Here is a 17,988-nt window from a genome sequence, read left to right as displayed (position 1 = left end):
CCGGTGGAACTCGTTTGATTGTAGTACCTTCGCTTCTCTTTTCATAATCAATTCTGTATTAGGCGTGGGACTACAATTTAAGATAGAATCAGAACCACCATATTGTGTTTAAATTTCAAAAGTTTCCTAACGGGAACCGAATCCAAGACCCCACACACCAAAAGCGCGTGGGCTAGGAATCAGACCGGCAGAGAGGGTTGAATCGAACTCGAGTTCACGCACAAAATAGACATTAATTTACAATAGATTTCTAGAATTATAACATACCGTAAACTTACGATATTGAAACTTTTGAATATTGCACTCACAGCTATACTCAAATTGATTTCAAATTTATGAAAGCTATTAACTTGTTTATTTCTTTTACTTTCAGATGAATGATATCATACGGGTGAGATTTGAAGAAGATGAACAAGAATTCGAAATTTTATAACTAGCAATATCAGTAATTTGGCAAAAGCAGTATGAAGCGTGGCTTATTTAATATTGACATTTAGTATAACATACATGTTTTTGTTTGAAGATGTTTAATGTTCAACTGACACAGTTTTTGAAGAAAGTATTCAGAGATAATGCCAGGATATTTTTCATAATTATTGATGATGTCGTGGATAGAAAGTTATGAAGATAATTCTACTGTCTCTGATGAAGATAATGCAGTTGTGGAATCATATGTTTTGACAATTCGTCATAATGTCAGTAGTAACATTACAAATGCTAGTGGCTATGACTATTATGATGATGTAAACGAATACATTTTTGATAGATTGGATGTTCGAGCAAGTTTCATTCTCCTGTACACTATTGTCTTCTGTTGTTGTTTCTTTGGTAAGTAGACGTCATGCCTCTAAATAAATTGCTGATTCTTAAAAGTAGAATTATAAAAAAAGTTTATAAAATGAATCAGATAGTATCTACAAATTGTTATTAAGTGAACTAGGAACTGCTTCCAGAACACTTTCTCTATACTGGATTCGAGGGTTTAAAAAAATGAAGTGAAATCTTTAAGTTTTACGTTCCACGGTTATGCCGGCTAGGCTAAAGGAGACGGTGATGATGAGAAATGAATGAAATGGTGGAATGAAGAACGTGGGAGGAAACGGGAGAACCCCGAGATAACGTACGCACACTGTGTTTGTCCAACACAAAGTTCACTTGGCGCGAGCTGGGATCGAACCAAGGACCCCGTGCACCAAAGGTGAACGCTCTACCACTGAGCCACTATAACGAAGCTAGTCATAATAATATTATTTCTTTTTTTAAAAAAAAATCTCCAAGTAATTTCCCTAAAAATGATCTCTATCCACGAACTAGGCACTGATACTTATGAGTTGAGTTGATTTTGAGTTTAACGTCCGGCTGTATGAGACGTGAACTTACTGATTAACGTGAAATCCGAACCACATGAGCTCCCGCCGCGAATCGAACTCGGGTCTTCCACACGAACCGCTTAACCACGAAGGAGCTCTACACTGTTATTTATGAAGTTCACAGAATGTTGATACTCAAAAATTCTATTTTATCCAATAGTTTGTACTTGAACTTATCCTAATATTGATTGTAATAAACATATCACGCTGTTTATAGTGCTCCATTATTTTGGCATCTTAACATTTTGAATGCTGGGCTCTGAGACACTCCTTCCCAAGAATGCTGATCTTTTGCGTATTAAAAAGAAAATCAGATCTCGAAACGTAGAAGTGGAAAAAAAATTATATATCATACATCAATGGAAAGTTTGACGTTTCTTTCTTTTTTCTTTTTTTTTCTTTTTTTTTTTTTTTTTTTTTTTTTTTTTTTTTGCGTATCACATTTTGCATTCTAGGCATAAGTAAATATTAGAAAGTGCATTATGTATTACATAAAATTCACAAAAAATAAAAGATTGATCAGAGGTATAAAGGAAGCAGTTGCAGTGTTCTACTCACTGTATTTATTTATGATATTTTTAAACATTTGATTACATTTTCAACAACTTCATTCTACTACAGTGTATCGACTTATGATGTGAAAAGCTTTTCTTGAGTGAAAAAGTTTGAGACAGGGTTGTTTACAAAGAGCGTTGAATTTTGTTTAAAAAGTGTTGTCCTGGGGTCATCCCAGTAACAGAAGATCTTGGAAGGTTCCTGCGTGGGTCCTCTCCTGTGTATACAAACAGGAGCACAGAAATATTTTTCATAAATTCAAAAGGTGTTTCTGATAGTTTTGTTGTACAGTATACAAAAGTTGACCAAACTTTTAAAAACATGTGGAACACTTCTGCATCAAAAACATTACCGGCACTTTTGCTAAATTCTTCTTCCAAATTGAGGAGTATTACATTATCAGACAGACATTTTTTCGTCATTTCTGCCTAAAACAATATGAACATCACTTTCAGGCAGGCATCAACACAACAGTAATGAAGGGGTCCGGGTTTTGAAAATCAATGGGGCTGCTCTCACATTTCCCGACCGGAGATCTCGAGGTAGAAATACTACTCAGTCTTAGCGGGGATCCTCCCCCGAAAGATTCTGAAAATTGATTTCCTGAAAATGCAGTTTTAGGTATTTTTAAGTTAAAATAATTTGTTGTTTTCGTGTTTGTTTTCCGTTTTATTAGGTAGAAAGTATGTATTATTGAGTGAGAATAAAGTTAGATAACCATGGAGGATCCAAGGTTTTAATCTCCGATCTAAGTTCTCATCTCCATTCTGAACGCCGATCATTTGTGTTACAAGAAGTGTAAAAAATTACCCGAAAATACCACAGAGAAACTCTCGTCTAATTTGTCACCTAAAAGATCCTCAGCGCCACGATTTCGGAATTATACGTTCTTTCATCCCTGGTAAAGTCTGTTCAAACTTTACATTCCCCCCCCTCCTCCTCTCCACTCTATGAAAATATCAGGAACTACAATCATTTAAGAAATGCGGTAAAATATTATAATTTTCTCTTTTTCTCTTCATTTACTTTTAATCTTTTCCTTTTTTCTCTTTTTATTTTTTTCTCTTTCTGTGGGTGTCACTATTCAATTGATTATGCGCAAGAATACATTTATTTCAGTCCTCTATGATCACAAAAAAAAGGTTAGAGAGGATTCTCTTCCGGCATCGAGGCTACATGAAACATGAACCTACAGCTTCACGTTTCATGGAATCCAAATCACATGAGTACCCCTAGGGAATCGAAGACGAGTCTCCGCCTTGAAAGCACATATAACCACGAGGGAGAATTACAAAATAGAGAGACTCCAAATTAAAAGAGAGGACCGTGAACCCTGTCTCTGTCGAAGTTCGTGTTGTTTTGATCAGTGGATATCAGTAGGAAAGATTTGTTTAACTTTGACGTGTATATTTACACCCTACTCCTCACTACAATTTTCTTAATTCCTTCTGGCAGTGGTTCTGCAACCATTTATGTTATTAATGGAGTGATTTATCTCAGGAGTATCATCAAGAAAATAGCATAAAATGCGTATAAACTGTGTTATTAGTATGTGCGTTTTGCATTCTAATTTGTTAAAGCAAAATACCTTTTGTATTGTCATATATGTATTTCATGCCAATTATAGATGTTTACAAAACAACATATACCCTGTGAAAATTTTTAAGACTACAACACTTGGTATATTTTACATAACAACCGTATATAAGCTCTCTGGACGTTCTGCGGTTAACATATATGTCTTTCGCGCGAAGGGTCATGGTTCGTTTCCGGTAGAAGACCATTGTTCGGATCCCACATATGCTGTAGGTCAATATTTCATATAACCTTGGTGATAAAAGGGACTGTAAACATCAATACATTTAATCAACCATGAAATACCTTATGTTACCAAAATTTCAAAACAAAATCGAAAGACATAATCAGATACTCAGATATGACATAATCAGAAACCAAAAATACCGGACAGGCAAGTTAAAATACGCAGCAACAACAACAAAATAAAATGGTCATATCTTCGAATATCTGGAAGTTAGAGAAATTACTTCTCATTTAAAATAATTAGACAGGCAAAATCAATTTATTACAGAGGTTGCCTGATACTATCACGATCAGTTTATACAGGAACCTTCTTTTTCGTAAATTGTCAGGCTTTTTTTTACATTATAAAATATATAATTTTTGACGAGATAAATAGTGTCCTAGGATTTGTTCATACTAAATATGGATTACAAGACAGGTACGTAACGTAGCACTTTTTAGTACAATCTCCATAATGTGGTAAACTATCATTCAATTTGGGGTTACTTAGCAATAAAATTTTGTTACAATTTACATTTATTAATACATTATTGACATACAACGATTTAAAATGTCTGATAACGAATTTATAATTTGTGAATTTTATTTCTTACTAGCAGCGTTCACCCCGCTTCGCTGCGGTCACCCCGGAACGCAATAAACTTTGTTACTTAGATAATTTTTACTTTTTCGCTTTCAAGTGATATGATAAAAACCATAGAAGATTGCAGTAAATGTTAACATTATATCGCCTGTCATTTATGTTAACCCGCCCCGCTTCGCTGCGGTCACCCCGGAACGCAATAAACTTTGTTACTTAGATAATTTTTACTTTTTCGCTTTCAATTGATATGATAAAAACCATAGAAGATTGCATTAATGTTAACATTATAGCGCCTGTCATTTATGTTAACCCGCCGAGTAACACGGTCATGCGGGTTGCATATAAATACGTTTATTTTTATACCTATGATGAACTAACAAAGGATTTGTACGTTATGGACACTTGAATGGTCAATTATCTCAAGACACTGGTAATTAAAAATTAAAGTGATATGATAAAAACCATCTAGGGTCCAAATCCTAATAACCCCCCAAAAATAAAAGAAATTGGTTCAGCCGTATTAGCGTGATGAGCTAACAAAGGATTTGTGCGTTCTCTTTTATATAATAGATTGTCTCTTCGAATTTAACGTTCCATGAGTTTACACTAAATAATAATATAATAATTTTAAAAAAATAGAAATTCTTCTGAACAATTACGGGGTTCCTTATATGAGATGGATCTCCTCTAATCCGTTGTATGGCGATACTGATCCGTTGAATAAGGAATGATTTAGATCGTTTATCTCTCGATATAAATGTTATACGATGGATGGTTTGATTTTATAAAATTAGCTCCTTCTTGACCCCAAGTACCACTTAACTCGATGGCAATGGGAACAAACCAATATTTGTCAACGAAATTAATATATTTATTCCTTTTGTCGGTCTCCTTACGAGCAGCTACGAGACTTGCGCATGATGACGAATGGGGAAGATTGGAGGGAGCCTAAGTATCGGTGCAGATGAAGTCCCAATTAGACAGGTCTTTCTGCGTTTTTATATATATATTTGACCTAGAAAGTAAGAAAAGGGAATGAGATGAGAAAAGGAATTGGAATTACAATTATTATAATAAGATGGCCATATCTCGAAATCCCTTAAGATCAGAGATATGTTAGGGATGTGAGAGCGCGAGCCCGTAGCCCGAGCAAATTCAGGTTCCGGGAGGGAGAGTCTAGCCGAAAGCTAGTTTTATAAATTTTCCTGAATATTTATTAAACGCGCTCAGATTTTTATAGAACATGTTTTGTCGAAGATCAGAGACTCATTCTTATAGTTTGAGATCGAATTTAGTGAAAGGAGAGTCGCTTGTTTCAACAATGCACAGCATCACTTGTTAAACTTAGTTTAAATAATACGAGGTTTTTATTTCTAAGTCGTATTTTTAGGTTTGTCATGAGCAGTGGTGCCCACCCCCCTCATGTCCATGACGCACCCCCCTCAATTGTCTATCCGTAGGTGTTCTTCCATGAAAAAAAAACTTTTCGATTAATTTTTACACCCCCTCAAACATATTTATATAGATTTTAACCCCCCCAAATATTTCAATGACGCAGTTTGCGTCATAGCCCCCCCTTGTGGGCACCCCTGGTCATGAGTTTTCGTTACGTTCCATTTGAAAGGTCTAAAATTTCAATGACGCATTGTGGTTTAAAATCTATTCACCTCTGTGATAATCCTTGCTACAAACTGCAAACCTAAATATTCGATAAAATATGGCGGCATTCGTTTGTTGCTTTTACAGTTCTTGGCATGAACGCAACGGTAGCGCCACAAGAAATTTGAGGGTTTATGCCGTTTAGAGCTTGTGCCTAGTGCTCTCAACGGGTCGGGTCGGGTCGGGTTGAAGACCCGATGATCCGACCCTACCAGATTGACTCGACCCGACAACCCGATCCGAGCTGAACCGATTGACCCAACCCGACCCGAGCTAACTCGACTGACCCGATCTATTTGACAGCACTACGTCACGACACTGGGTGAACGCCAAAATGCACTCCCATTGGGAATTAAACCCGGACCACGTGTATCGAAGTAGTACACGTTAACCACTAGCTAGATCAAGCGGGGGATTTGTATATGCATCTTAGGGAATATTTGGCACTTTTGAGGTTTGGTTATTTCTTTTTATAACTGATACCAATGTCCTACGTGGGAGAATTTTTTTTCTTGCTTTAGTTCTATGTGACGAAATTTTTCTTCAAGGTCAGTGTTCTCACCTACTCGGACCGCAGGGGGTCTTCTCGGAAGGCAGTAGCAAGAGTCTCTTGGCGGAGACAAAAGGAAATCGTTTAACTACAATGATAAGGGTTGAGGAAACGGGAGAACACCTGTGATTTTTTTCCAACCCTTCAACTTTCATTCCAAAATAGGTTCTTATGATCCCGGGACCCGCACCACTTTGATTTTTCTTTCTCGGTAATTAAAACATATTTTACAGTATATATAGCTGCACGTAAGAAGATACATAATATGAATTTTGTAATTTAAAATTTAAAAATACAGTATAATAACACTAGTTAACAAAGGTTTTGTTACATAAAAGGAAATACCTGTTCTTAAAGGAACTTTTTGCGCTGAATTCGAATATGCACTCGGTTTTTCTCCATCACGTACGATTTTCCCGTAACAGAGGGATTTTCGGGAAAATCCCTCAAAAATTTCCCTTTTCGTTTATTTTACACCCCAAGATCTTGTCCCCTTACATATACTAACATAGAAATTATACCTAAGTATACTTTGATTCATATTTAACAAACCCTCCAAGTTTCGTAATAATCGCTTTATTCTTTCTAGAGAAATAAATATGTTTGTATGTATACTGTGTGTACTGTTTATTGCACCTTATAGTAATGCTTTCAGATCTCTTAAGTTGAGGTAAAACGTTTTGCTTTATTACCACAAACACATATATAAAATATAATACAATATAATTTACAAGTGTGACAATTTACAATAAACAATAATACAAATGTACCAAAAGGTCATGAAAAGACAATCAAAACTATCACAATATATGAAACTTCCATTGGGTTACAAAAACGTACACTACTTCCTTCTTTTGTAAGAAATGTTGCATTCTCTAACAAGACCCCAACAATAGTCCCCCATCATTGAAGGATCCCATCGTCCCTGGTACCTTTTCTCCATTGCCATTATATCTTGGTGGAATCTTTCCCCCTGTTCGTCGCTGAGAGCACCTAGGTTAGCAGGAAAGCTGAGGTGGGAGTGCAAAAAGTGGATTTTTAAAGACATCCTACAACCCAACTCTTTGTATTTCTGTATCATGTCCTGTACGATTTCTGTGTAACTCTCAGCTTTGTTATTGCCCAGAAAGTTGCGCACAACACACTTAAATGTTGTCCAGGCAGCTAGCTCAGCACTGTTTAACTTGCTGTCAAAGCTATCATCAAGCATTAATTTCCTAATTTGGGGACCAATAAACACTCCCGCTGAAATCATAGCATCACTCAGGTTAGGGAACTTATCTCGCAAATACTTGAAACCTTCACCAGATGTGTCCATGGCTTTGACAAAGTTTTTCATAAGTCCTAACTTGATATGAAGTAGCGGTAGTAATATCTTATTAGGATCTACCAAAGGAGCGTATTTGACGTTGCATTCTCCAGGTACGTAATTCACTCTAGGTTCCCATTCCTTCACTTCATAATGTTTGTCATCAGCTCGGCTATCCCATAAACATAAAAAACATTGGTACTTCGTGTAACCGCACTGCAGTCCTAATAAAATACCAACTACCTTGAGATCACAACATATTTGCCAACAATGGTCCTTGTAATTTATAAGATTTAGCAAAGTTGACATGGTGTCACAGGATTCCTTAATCTTCACTGAGTGCGCAGGTGGTATAGAAGGTTTTTTATTTCCATTATGTAAAAGGACAGCTTTAAGGCTGACCTTTGACGCGTCGATAAATAACCTCCATTCTTCTGGAACGTAAGGAATTCGTAGCTCCGCCATCAACCCATTTATATCCGTACATACGCACACATTATCTTGCATTGAGAAATACCTTGAAAATTGAACATGCCTTTTCCTGTACCCATATGTTCGTTTCTGCATCCAATAAGTTCCACTGCTGGAGCCTTGATCCCAGAAGTTCCGCCTCTTGTTTTGTCAGGTGCAAATCACGGACTAGGTCATTAAGTTCACATTGCCGGATGAAATGTGGCTCGCGAACACAGTCAGGGATGAACGTTGGATCCTTGGATGTACATGTTGATGTCGATGGTTCATCAAGGTCATGATTATCATCAGAGTCTTTTGGATATATCTCTTCCCAGTTGGTAGGGGGCTCGGGAAGTGGAAGTTCATCCCCGTGCGGAATAGGTCTAATTGCGGATTTAACGTTGAGATAACTTATTGTGTATTTGCTTTTTTTAGAATGTCCCTTAACTACTGTGAGACAAAAATAACAATCATCCAGATGGTTGGTGGGTTCTCTCCACACCATTGGTACAGCAAATTTCATGAACCTCCGTTTCCCTTTGGCCCATGCAAGTAAAGTGACGTAGCACGACGCACAAATTATGTTGGGTGCCCAAGTTTTGTCCTGATCTCTCACACGACATCCGAAATATATATAATATGCTAGTTTCACCGATGGCGTAATGGATCTACACTGTCCTTTAACTACAAACTGGCCACACACATAACAAAAACTATTTGGTGAGTTAACACACGAACGCCGTTCTCTTGACGCCATTGTACTGATCACAAACTAAACTTCTGGTCTTAGTTGGGTATAATGCCGTTAAGATCAAACATGAAAGCACTCTTAGCAGCAAAGACAACTTTGAAAGTGAAGTAGTGTTAAAGCACACGTCAATATAAAAATGTACAAAACTCCCTCACCAGGTGTCAAGAACACAAGAAAGAAAGAAATGCGCGGGAGGAGGGGGGAAACGATACCGTAGTGGAAAATTCAGACTGCATTAGTTCATTGTTGTCAACAATGAGTCTGTATTCCATTCTTTCTTTCTTTTGCATTCTGTTACATTTGATAACAAATATTGATAACCATTTCATGAACAAAACGAAAAAACTTGGAGAATTGTATATATATGTATTAAGATATACATATACTGTACGTTTAAAAAAATATACGTTGGAAGTACATTCTATTTTTATACACGTTTCTAATTTACAGAGAGCAATACAAGTGTGTTGTTGACTATTGTAAATATTCATTTTTATGTCTGTGTTTGTAGTAATAAAGCAAATCGTTTTTACCCTAACTCAGGAGATCTGAAAGCATTACTATCAGTTGCAATAAACAGTGCACACAGTATACATACAAATATATTTATTTCTCTAGAAAGAACAAAGCGATTTTTACGAAACTTTTAGGGTTTATTAAATATAAATCAAGGTATACTTAGGTATAATTTCTATGTTACTATATGTAAGGGGACAGGAGCTAGAGGAATAAAATATCTGAAAAAGGGAAATTTTTGAGGGAATTTCCCAAAAATCCCTCTGTTACGGGAAAGCTGTACGTGATGGAGAGAAACCGAGTGCATATTCGAATTCAGCGCAAAAAGTTTCTTTAAGATCAGGTGATTTCTCTCATGTAACAAACAAAAAGTTTAAATTTGTTAACTAGTGTAATTAATTATGAAGTACTAATTTTATTTAATCACTTTTAGCCCAACAAATGAAATTCAAACAATTCGCACCCTGGGTCTTGGTCATCAATACTGCGTCTTATTCTTTGTCTTGCACAGTCAAGTCTTGGTCCTGCATTTCGTAGTCTTGGTGGTCTTTCATGCTATACAAGAGCCAAGAATGCTAGCCTCATCGGTATAAATGAAAACCAAGTGTGATTTTGATTATGGTCTTTCATACTATACGGAAAGCAAGAAAATATGCTCATCGCTACTTGATCACCAAAAGAAGGCCAGGAGTAAGATTACTATGCACTTCGTCTTGCATATCCAATCTTTATCTTGTTCTTGTATCGATGTTCTTGGGCTTGGTGAAATGAAATTAAATCTTCAGTTTAAGTCCTCGATTCTGCACCGAGGCTAAAGGAGATGGTGACCACGGGAAATGAATGAAATGGTGAAATGAAGAAAGTGGGAGGAAACAGGAGAACCCGGCGTTTCTCCACCACAAAGCCCACTTAGCACAAGCTGGGATCGAACCATGGACACCACGCACCAGAGATGAATTCTGTACCGCTGAGCCACCGCAGCCCCGCTTGGGCTTGGTCGTCCATATCCAATCTTTCTTTTAGTCTTGCTTAAACAACTTCTAGTTTTGTTCTAAATCCAGAGTCCATATTGGCGTAGATATTAATATTACAGTCGACTGGTAAAATCAATCTTCCACGTTTAAAAATTAAAGTACACACAAGTACAAAAATAAGCATTTACCATAAAAACACTAGCTGCAAGTGTTCAAAATAGATTTATGGTTTCTCTAAAACCAATTGAAAATTGCTATTGTTATTAGGCAGCTATTGAAAACAGCAGCTTTCGACTCCAGCCGAGTTTAAGCTCAACCTAAACTCAGTTGACCAAAGTGAACTGACCCGACAACCCGACCCGAGCTGACCCGACTGACTCGACCCGATTGACCCGACACGATAACCCGATTGACCCGACCCGTTTGAGAGCACTACTTGTGCACTTTGGGACGTGCAATTTAGGATTTCTGCCGTTTTAGGCTTGTTTTAGAGCTTGTGTAACTAGTTGATTTTTAGGTCTTGGGCCTTTTAGGACCAGTGACGTTTAAGTCTTGTGGCGTTTTGGTGTTGTGCCGTTTAGAACTTGTGCCGCATCTCTACCAAACCTTGTGTGAGTGCATAATACTTCAGTGTGTTTGACACTTGGTTTTTAGAAACTGTAAACTAAACAAGTATGTGCGAAATTATGTCTTGTTGAAAGAAACGTATTAGTACAGTTTATTAGTGTTAATTGTTGACATTTAAAATATACATAGTTCTTTGCTTTATACTCACTTCAGAATGTCCATAAGAAGCACGAATTTAAAACGTATACTATATAAAGTAAAGCTAAATATAAAACATATAGATCTAATGCAATTGTTAAGCCTTCTTTCCGTTGCATAGAATGTACATAATTACTTTATAGACTTTATATATTTCTTTCTAATATATTTCTTTCTTTTTCGGTAACTACACTAAACTTACATCAAAAACAAAAGTTCCTTCAGAATAAGATGTAACAGATGCATATATTGTTATGAAAATTCTTCAAATTTGACAGGTTTACATTGGTACGTTTGTTCCATAGCAAAGTATTGCTCCTCAATCTCAAGAGTAACTTTACTTTCGATCACACACCTCTTCCTGCCAGAACCCTCTTGAGCCATGACTAGCCTCATCATCTTTATCTGTCTGAGGTTGTGAGCACGAACTCTCTTTAGTAAAAGCAAGCAACAAGAATAAGTGTTAGTCAAATGCAATCTCTGTGTAATTTTGTTTTTCCTTAGAGACTTACCTGGAACATAGAGAATGGAATTGCATTAGGACGGTGTGCAGATAACATTGTTACAAGATGAGAACTTCAGTGCCTGATTTACTTTGGTCATCATTTGATTCATTTAGGATAGCCTATGATTGGATTATGTGAGAGCCTAAGTAAAAAATAGTTGTGTTCTTTTGACAGTACATAAACTAAAAGTAAACTAACAAAGCATGTTAGTAAAGTTTTTCTAAAACCAAGACGAAATGTGGTATTGGACTTCAGTAATTCTGTACACTATCACATCATACTCAGAAGAGAAGATGAACAATATTACATTGAATAACATATTTCCGTTACTATTGACACATTAGCACAGGAAATGATACGTTTGGCTTTTATTATCCTTTATACGTAGTATACAATATAGCTACCTATGGAAAGCATAATATACATTTCTTGAAAGCATGACTTGCAAGAAAGATTGTTGCAATTATAACGAAGACGAGGTGTGCAAGATCAAGACCACAAAGGTCTTGATCTTGCATTTATTCATCACTAGTGAACAGTGTCTTTACAAATGACAACAAATTTAAGTAATTGATACGAGATTATCGTACTCTGCATTACGTATACAGTACAAGAGTTTTAGCGAAAAGTTAGTCTTGGAGAACAGTGAAGCACTCCGTATATGTGTATTTACAATTAACTATTTAATTTGAAATTAAACATTGTCTAAGACTATTTCTTTTTAATCGGTATGGAACGTTCCCTCTTATGAAATTATATTATAATAAATAAGAAATGAATCCCAATTTATTTAATCTATCGACTTAGAAAAGCAGTCACTGCCACTTTTATAGATTACTTTTGGTTACTGGAGATGCTTCTGTGAGGCTCAGCTGTTAAAGAAAATGAGAAATTCCGTTGGGAATTGAATTTACTACCTAATTCTTCTGCGAACAACCGATGTAGCTGGCGAAAAATGCAGAAAGGAAATACTTGCCGCCGGATCTTACGACAGATATTTATGTATTATTGGTGAGAAAAAGAAAGTGCTATAATCAGTGCAGATAACTCAATAAAATAGTTTTAAGAATGAAATAAGACCTTAATGTCAATCGGAAAAAATATCAGTTTGTCACGCTAATTCCTAATAATAAAATATCACGATAATAGATGTCACTAGAGTGCAAGCAATTTACCAATTTAAAACTATTATGGCGATTTAATTGCAATGAAGTTGTTAAATGTAAACAATTAGAGCTTTTAATTAAGAACAACTTTTAATTAAGAGTAAAGTGTACAACGGGTACAAAGCTCAGACGTAACAGATAATGTGAGAGTAGCATGTTGACCTAACTTCTGGCCCACTTTTCCCCCCACCCCCTAACTAACAAAAACTATGAAGCCACCACTGACCATTGTACTTTAACACAGAAGGATAGCATAAAGCCCCCTAACTAACAAAAACTATGAAGCCGCCACTGTGCACTTTAACACAGAGGGATAACCCAAAGTGAGATTGAATATGCTTTTATGACATTTGAAATCATAAAAACTTACAATGGAATCCTACACAAAATATATTTATTGCATCTTAATCTCCAGTTTATAATCTTTCATTTGACACTTGAATCATGAAAATCCGTTAATAATTAGCTTTAAAAACTCGATGAGAAGGAATACATACAGCTTCGGAACAGGTGATCTGTCACTGATTCATTTTGAACGATTCCAGTACTAACATTGGAACACCACAACACGAGATCATAAGAAATATGTTTAAAAAAATCAGAGTTTATTTCAGCAAAACTGCCGTCGCAGAAATCCTAGGATCCATCTGAGAGGTCAGCGCTGATGTTGTTGTTGTTGTTTTCCCCCCAGATAGATCCTAGGATTTTTTGTTCAATTTCTATGTACCTTTCTTCTTTCTTTCCTTCTTTCTTTCCTTCCTTCCTTTGAGGTCTGTAAGTGAACTTGTGGCTTTCCACCCAGCCTCAGTATAGCTACCTATCTGAATACGAGTCACAACATTCACCCACACAGCTCACAATCTTATTGCATCCATCCCGTCCCATCCCTGGCGCCAGGTTCCCCTTCCTTTCCCTTTCTTCCCCCCCCTTTTGCTGTCCCAAGTAACAGAGACGTCCAGCCATATCCACACATGAGTCAGAGGTGAGGACACTGTAACCATCTGTGATGAAAGACAGCAGTATAGCTCAGTTCACTTTACAGTTCCTTGAGAAATTACAAATTTATACCCCGGCCGTAGATATAAATTTGCAATTCCATGGCGAGGATTCGAACTTACATTATCAGCTACGAACCACAAGCTTTATAGAACTGCGCGCTAACCAACTGAGCTACGGATTAACGCTGTATATATGAGTGAAAATTGGTCCTTATATATGAACAAATACTTCTACAAGCAACGCCATCTATTAGCAAAGTGATAAACTACATGATATACAGCGCTATCTACTGAGTAGCTGAGTAACTTCTTAGAATGTCCACCTAGCTAGCAAACATCAATGTTCAAAAAAGAAAAAAATGTCAGTGTTGCCAACTCACTTGCCCAATATTATAGTGTTTACCCAAAATATTTTTAATAGGGTAGTCTTACGTCCCCATAGTTATAATGTGCTAACTCATCAAATAAAAAAGTTGGCAAATTTCTGATAAAAAATTATGAGTTGGTATACACTGCAAAAAATAAAATTCATAAATTTGAAAAATAAAAAATACTAGCATAATCTACATAAAATTCTAAGACTTTTTTAAAGAATAACATTTTTCCGAAAACTCAAAAATAAACCCGTAAAAAGTTCCCGAAATTTTGATTTTTTCTAAAATTCTCTGTAACTTCACCGAATATTAACCGATTTTTGAAATTCAAACGATATTCGACAGAGAAATAAATTTGCCATCTTTTGACTGTATTGTGGGTTGCATACCTCTAAGGATACTATTCCGAATTTGTTATATCTCCGTTGTTTATTAACCGATTTTCAAAATTCAAACGGCAGTCAATAGACAAATAAATTTCCTATCTATCGAATGTCTTATAAGTTGCATAACTCTAAGGATATAATTACAAAAACTCAAATAAATCTCTTATTTATACATGTATCTTTAAAATTCGAATGACATTCAAAAGTACTGCTTCTCCTTATGCATTGTGTATATCCAAAGGTCTTAGTTTTATGGCTTTATCACCATAAAACACTTAGAACATACTTAAAATTACAAGTTCGGATATTGATAATGGAATCTTCTGTTAACCTCGTTCTCAATAGGAAACAATGACTTCTTAAACTCTGTCCACTGATCGTAATTCAAACTGAATAGACAGCCGTTAATGTCAAAAACCACTTGAACTTCGGTTTGCACATTTTTCACAATTACATTAAAGTTATTAGTAAGAATGAACTTTTTTTGAGGATCCATTTCTAAACACTCCATTTTTTGGTTCTGACAACATATTTTTGTTCATTTTCATTCATTTTTGGATTTACATACAGAACTCAACAGTTGGATAGTTTTCTTTTAGACCAGTGTATTTGATTTTTATTCCATCTTTAACGATCTCATCAATCATTTTATCTGTTAAGTGTTTTGTAAATCTAGGTGGAAGAAATATCTTAAACTCTTCACATTCAACTAAAATGCTCTTCCCAAACTTAGTTTTAATCTTTTCTATTTTCACAATCTTATATTCTGTATTTAATTCTAATTCTCTTAATCCAATAACTTGTTTTTGCTCAAGACTTCCAAGCTTGTTTAAAAGTTCAATGTGACTCGCCATCGTATTTATTATATAGAAAATCAAAAATATTTAATCATTTTCGTCAATTTCGTTTGATGGAAAAACTTCCATAAAACAGTTTGAGGGTATCTTTTCGATACCCTTATGTCCGTTGATATTTTGCTAACTAACTAAAACTCTTCTACTACTTTTTCATTCTTTGGATCATATGTAAAGTTCTTTCGTCCAATTAAAATCGCATAACAAATAGTATCAGCAGTCACAGTTTCTGCAAAGTCTACAACAATCTTTATGTTTGTTCTTTCGTTTACTGATACATTCTTCCTCTTACTGCAATTAATCACATACATTGGCCTGTTATCTATAAACTCTTTAGGGTCATAGTACATTTCGGTGTTGCCACATGTTATTCTCTTAAACGCAGTATAATCTTCGTACATCTTGAAATAATCCTTGTTAGCAATATCTAAGTTTCTTGATTCTTTTGGAAATACCTCATTTCTCCCATTCTTAAGATAGATATTCTTTACCTTACAATGATCAAACTTACTTGCATCTGCTGTTTGTTTGCCACTTCTATCAGTTTGGAACATTACAACTACGAAATCAGGCATATCAAATTGTCTAGAATTAAATTGCGTAGTAACATCAAACTCTAAGAAAGAACCTGCAACAGTCTTTTGAACACACTGATAAGTATGGAATGAAAACATGATTTTTGGTTCTTTAAGAATATTCAACTTTAACTTGTTTTCGTAATTAGATTCGTATTCAACAATAGGCATTCTTATCTCCATACTTTTTATTGTTATTTTTCCATCATGAGGAGCTGCTCCCGATCCAGTCCATTTGTACAAAACATCGTTATTGTTGTTAGCTTTTGTAAATGTTATTCTCAATCCACCTTTCCACATAACCTCTTTATAATCACTTAAGAAGCCTGGAATTAATCTTAATGGATACAAAACGCTAAAGTCCTTTCTTAGACCAAGTTTATCATCTGTTTCAAATCCTGCTTGTTTTAAATATTCAACTTCAGGCTTGGAAATCTTTAATGTTCCGACAGCTGTAGATGTAATTCCAGGTAGTTCGATTTTATCTATAACAACACCATGCTTTCTAACCTCAATTTGAGAAAAGAAGAATGGGAAGAAGTTATCTACAAGTTTTATAGTATCGTTTGCACCAAATGTTCCTCCAACTGATGCACCAACAACCTCAAAAGTCATATGACAATCTGCTTTGTGTGGATGTATGAAACCATCCCCCACGTTAAAATCGAACTCAATATCTTTGTTAGCTTCATTCAAATTATTAAATGTTCTTGTGTTAGCTTTAAAACTCTGTAACTCGTAGCTTTCAACACTATCCATTTATTATAAAGAAAATCTTGAAACAGCGCTTTGATGGGTATATCCCATAAAAGAATCATACATAATAACAATTAAATACTTATAATCCCCATCCTAACTTAACCTTAGCATTCATAGCAGTACCAACCCCAAAAGCAGCTAATCGTTCACCAATTGGCGCATCACTACTAAATGCTCTTTTCCATGCTTTAGTTTCCAGTTCTTTATCTGCAATATGTCTCGACTCTGTATCTTTATTGTCTCTGTAGTATATATCGTGTTCTTTACAAGCTTCATCTAATGGGTTAATACCTTCATCACCTCTCTCTAACCTTTCTTGAAGCTTAGTCCCAGGCCCGCAAAATCTGAAACCTGGAATATGTAATTCAAATGGGAGTTTATTAATCAAATCATTTACTAATCCTTTTCCAAGCTTCTTATCATTCCAGAATCGTGGGGGTAATGTATTTAAGATCTTAATCAAATAACCTATGCCTTTCGGATCATTAGGAATAAATTGCGAAAGCTTATTATTAATCATACTCACCATACCTACTTTCTCATTGTAAAAGTTATGATTTCCAGCCCTTTCTTCTCCATCTATAACTATTAACCGATCAATTAACTTTCTCACATCATCCATCCATATATATTCTTTAGGTATCTCTGTATATTGTTTAATTCCTTCACCAGTCCTCTTAGGTGTCGTGTTCTTTTTAGGAGTTGGAGGTAAAGTTGGTTTAATATAATTATCCCAAATAGGTTTGATAATATTAATGTACTTTGAACCTCTACTAGATGCTACCTTTTTATCTCGATTATATTTTTGGAAGGCAGCGTCTGAGTCTATTATTATTTCCTTGTACTGTTCAAAATCATCATCATCATAATCTTCAATGGTTTTATTAGTATTCGTCGTTAACAATTCCCATAGACCTTCTGTTCCTTTATAAGTTTTACCATTAATTATCAAATCATCACCATTCACTTTAACTTCCAAATTTCCTATCTTATTTATTATTTTTCCATCTTCTTCTACAGTTCTTATTCCAAACACAGTATCATTTCTTTTACTATAATATTTC

The 17,988-nt window shown here is 35.4% G+C and overlaps 1 protein-coding gene across 1 annotated transcript in view; it reads left to right on the top strand.

Moving 5' to 3' along the window:
• Positions 1–421: 421 nt before the first annotated feature.
• LOC145679725 (trissin receptor-like) overlaps positions 422–17,988 on the top strand; it is a 76,105-nt gene continuing 58,538 nt past the window's right edge. Inside the window, exon 1 of the mRNA XM_081750292.1 lies at positions 422–828. Within this exon, the coding sequence (XP_081606418.1) occupies positions 600–828 (229 nt within the window). The 5' untranslated portion in view covers positions 422–599. The remainder of the gene's footprint in view (positions 829–17,988) is intronic.

This window comes from Thermobia domestica, chromosome 2 (assembly GCF_964235325.1).
Source record: "Thermobia domestica chromosome 2, izTheDome1.hap1.1, whole genome shotgun sequence".
NCBI lineage: Eukaryota > Metazoa > Arthropoda > Insecta > Zygentoma > Lepismatidae > Thermobia > Thermobia domestica.
Note: the sequence above shows the minus strand (reverse complement) of the source record. Positions and strands in the feature narration are given on the sequence as shown.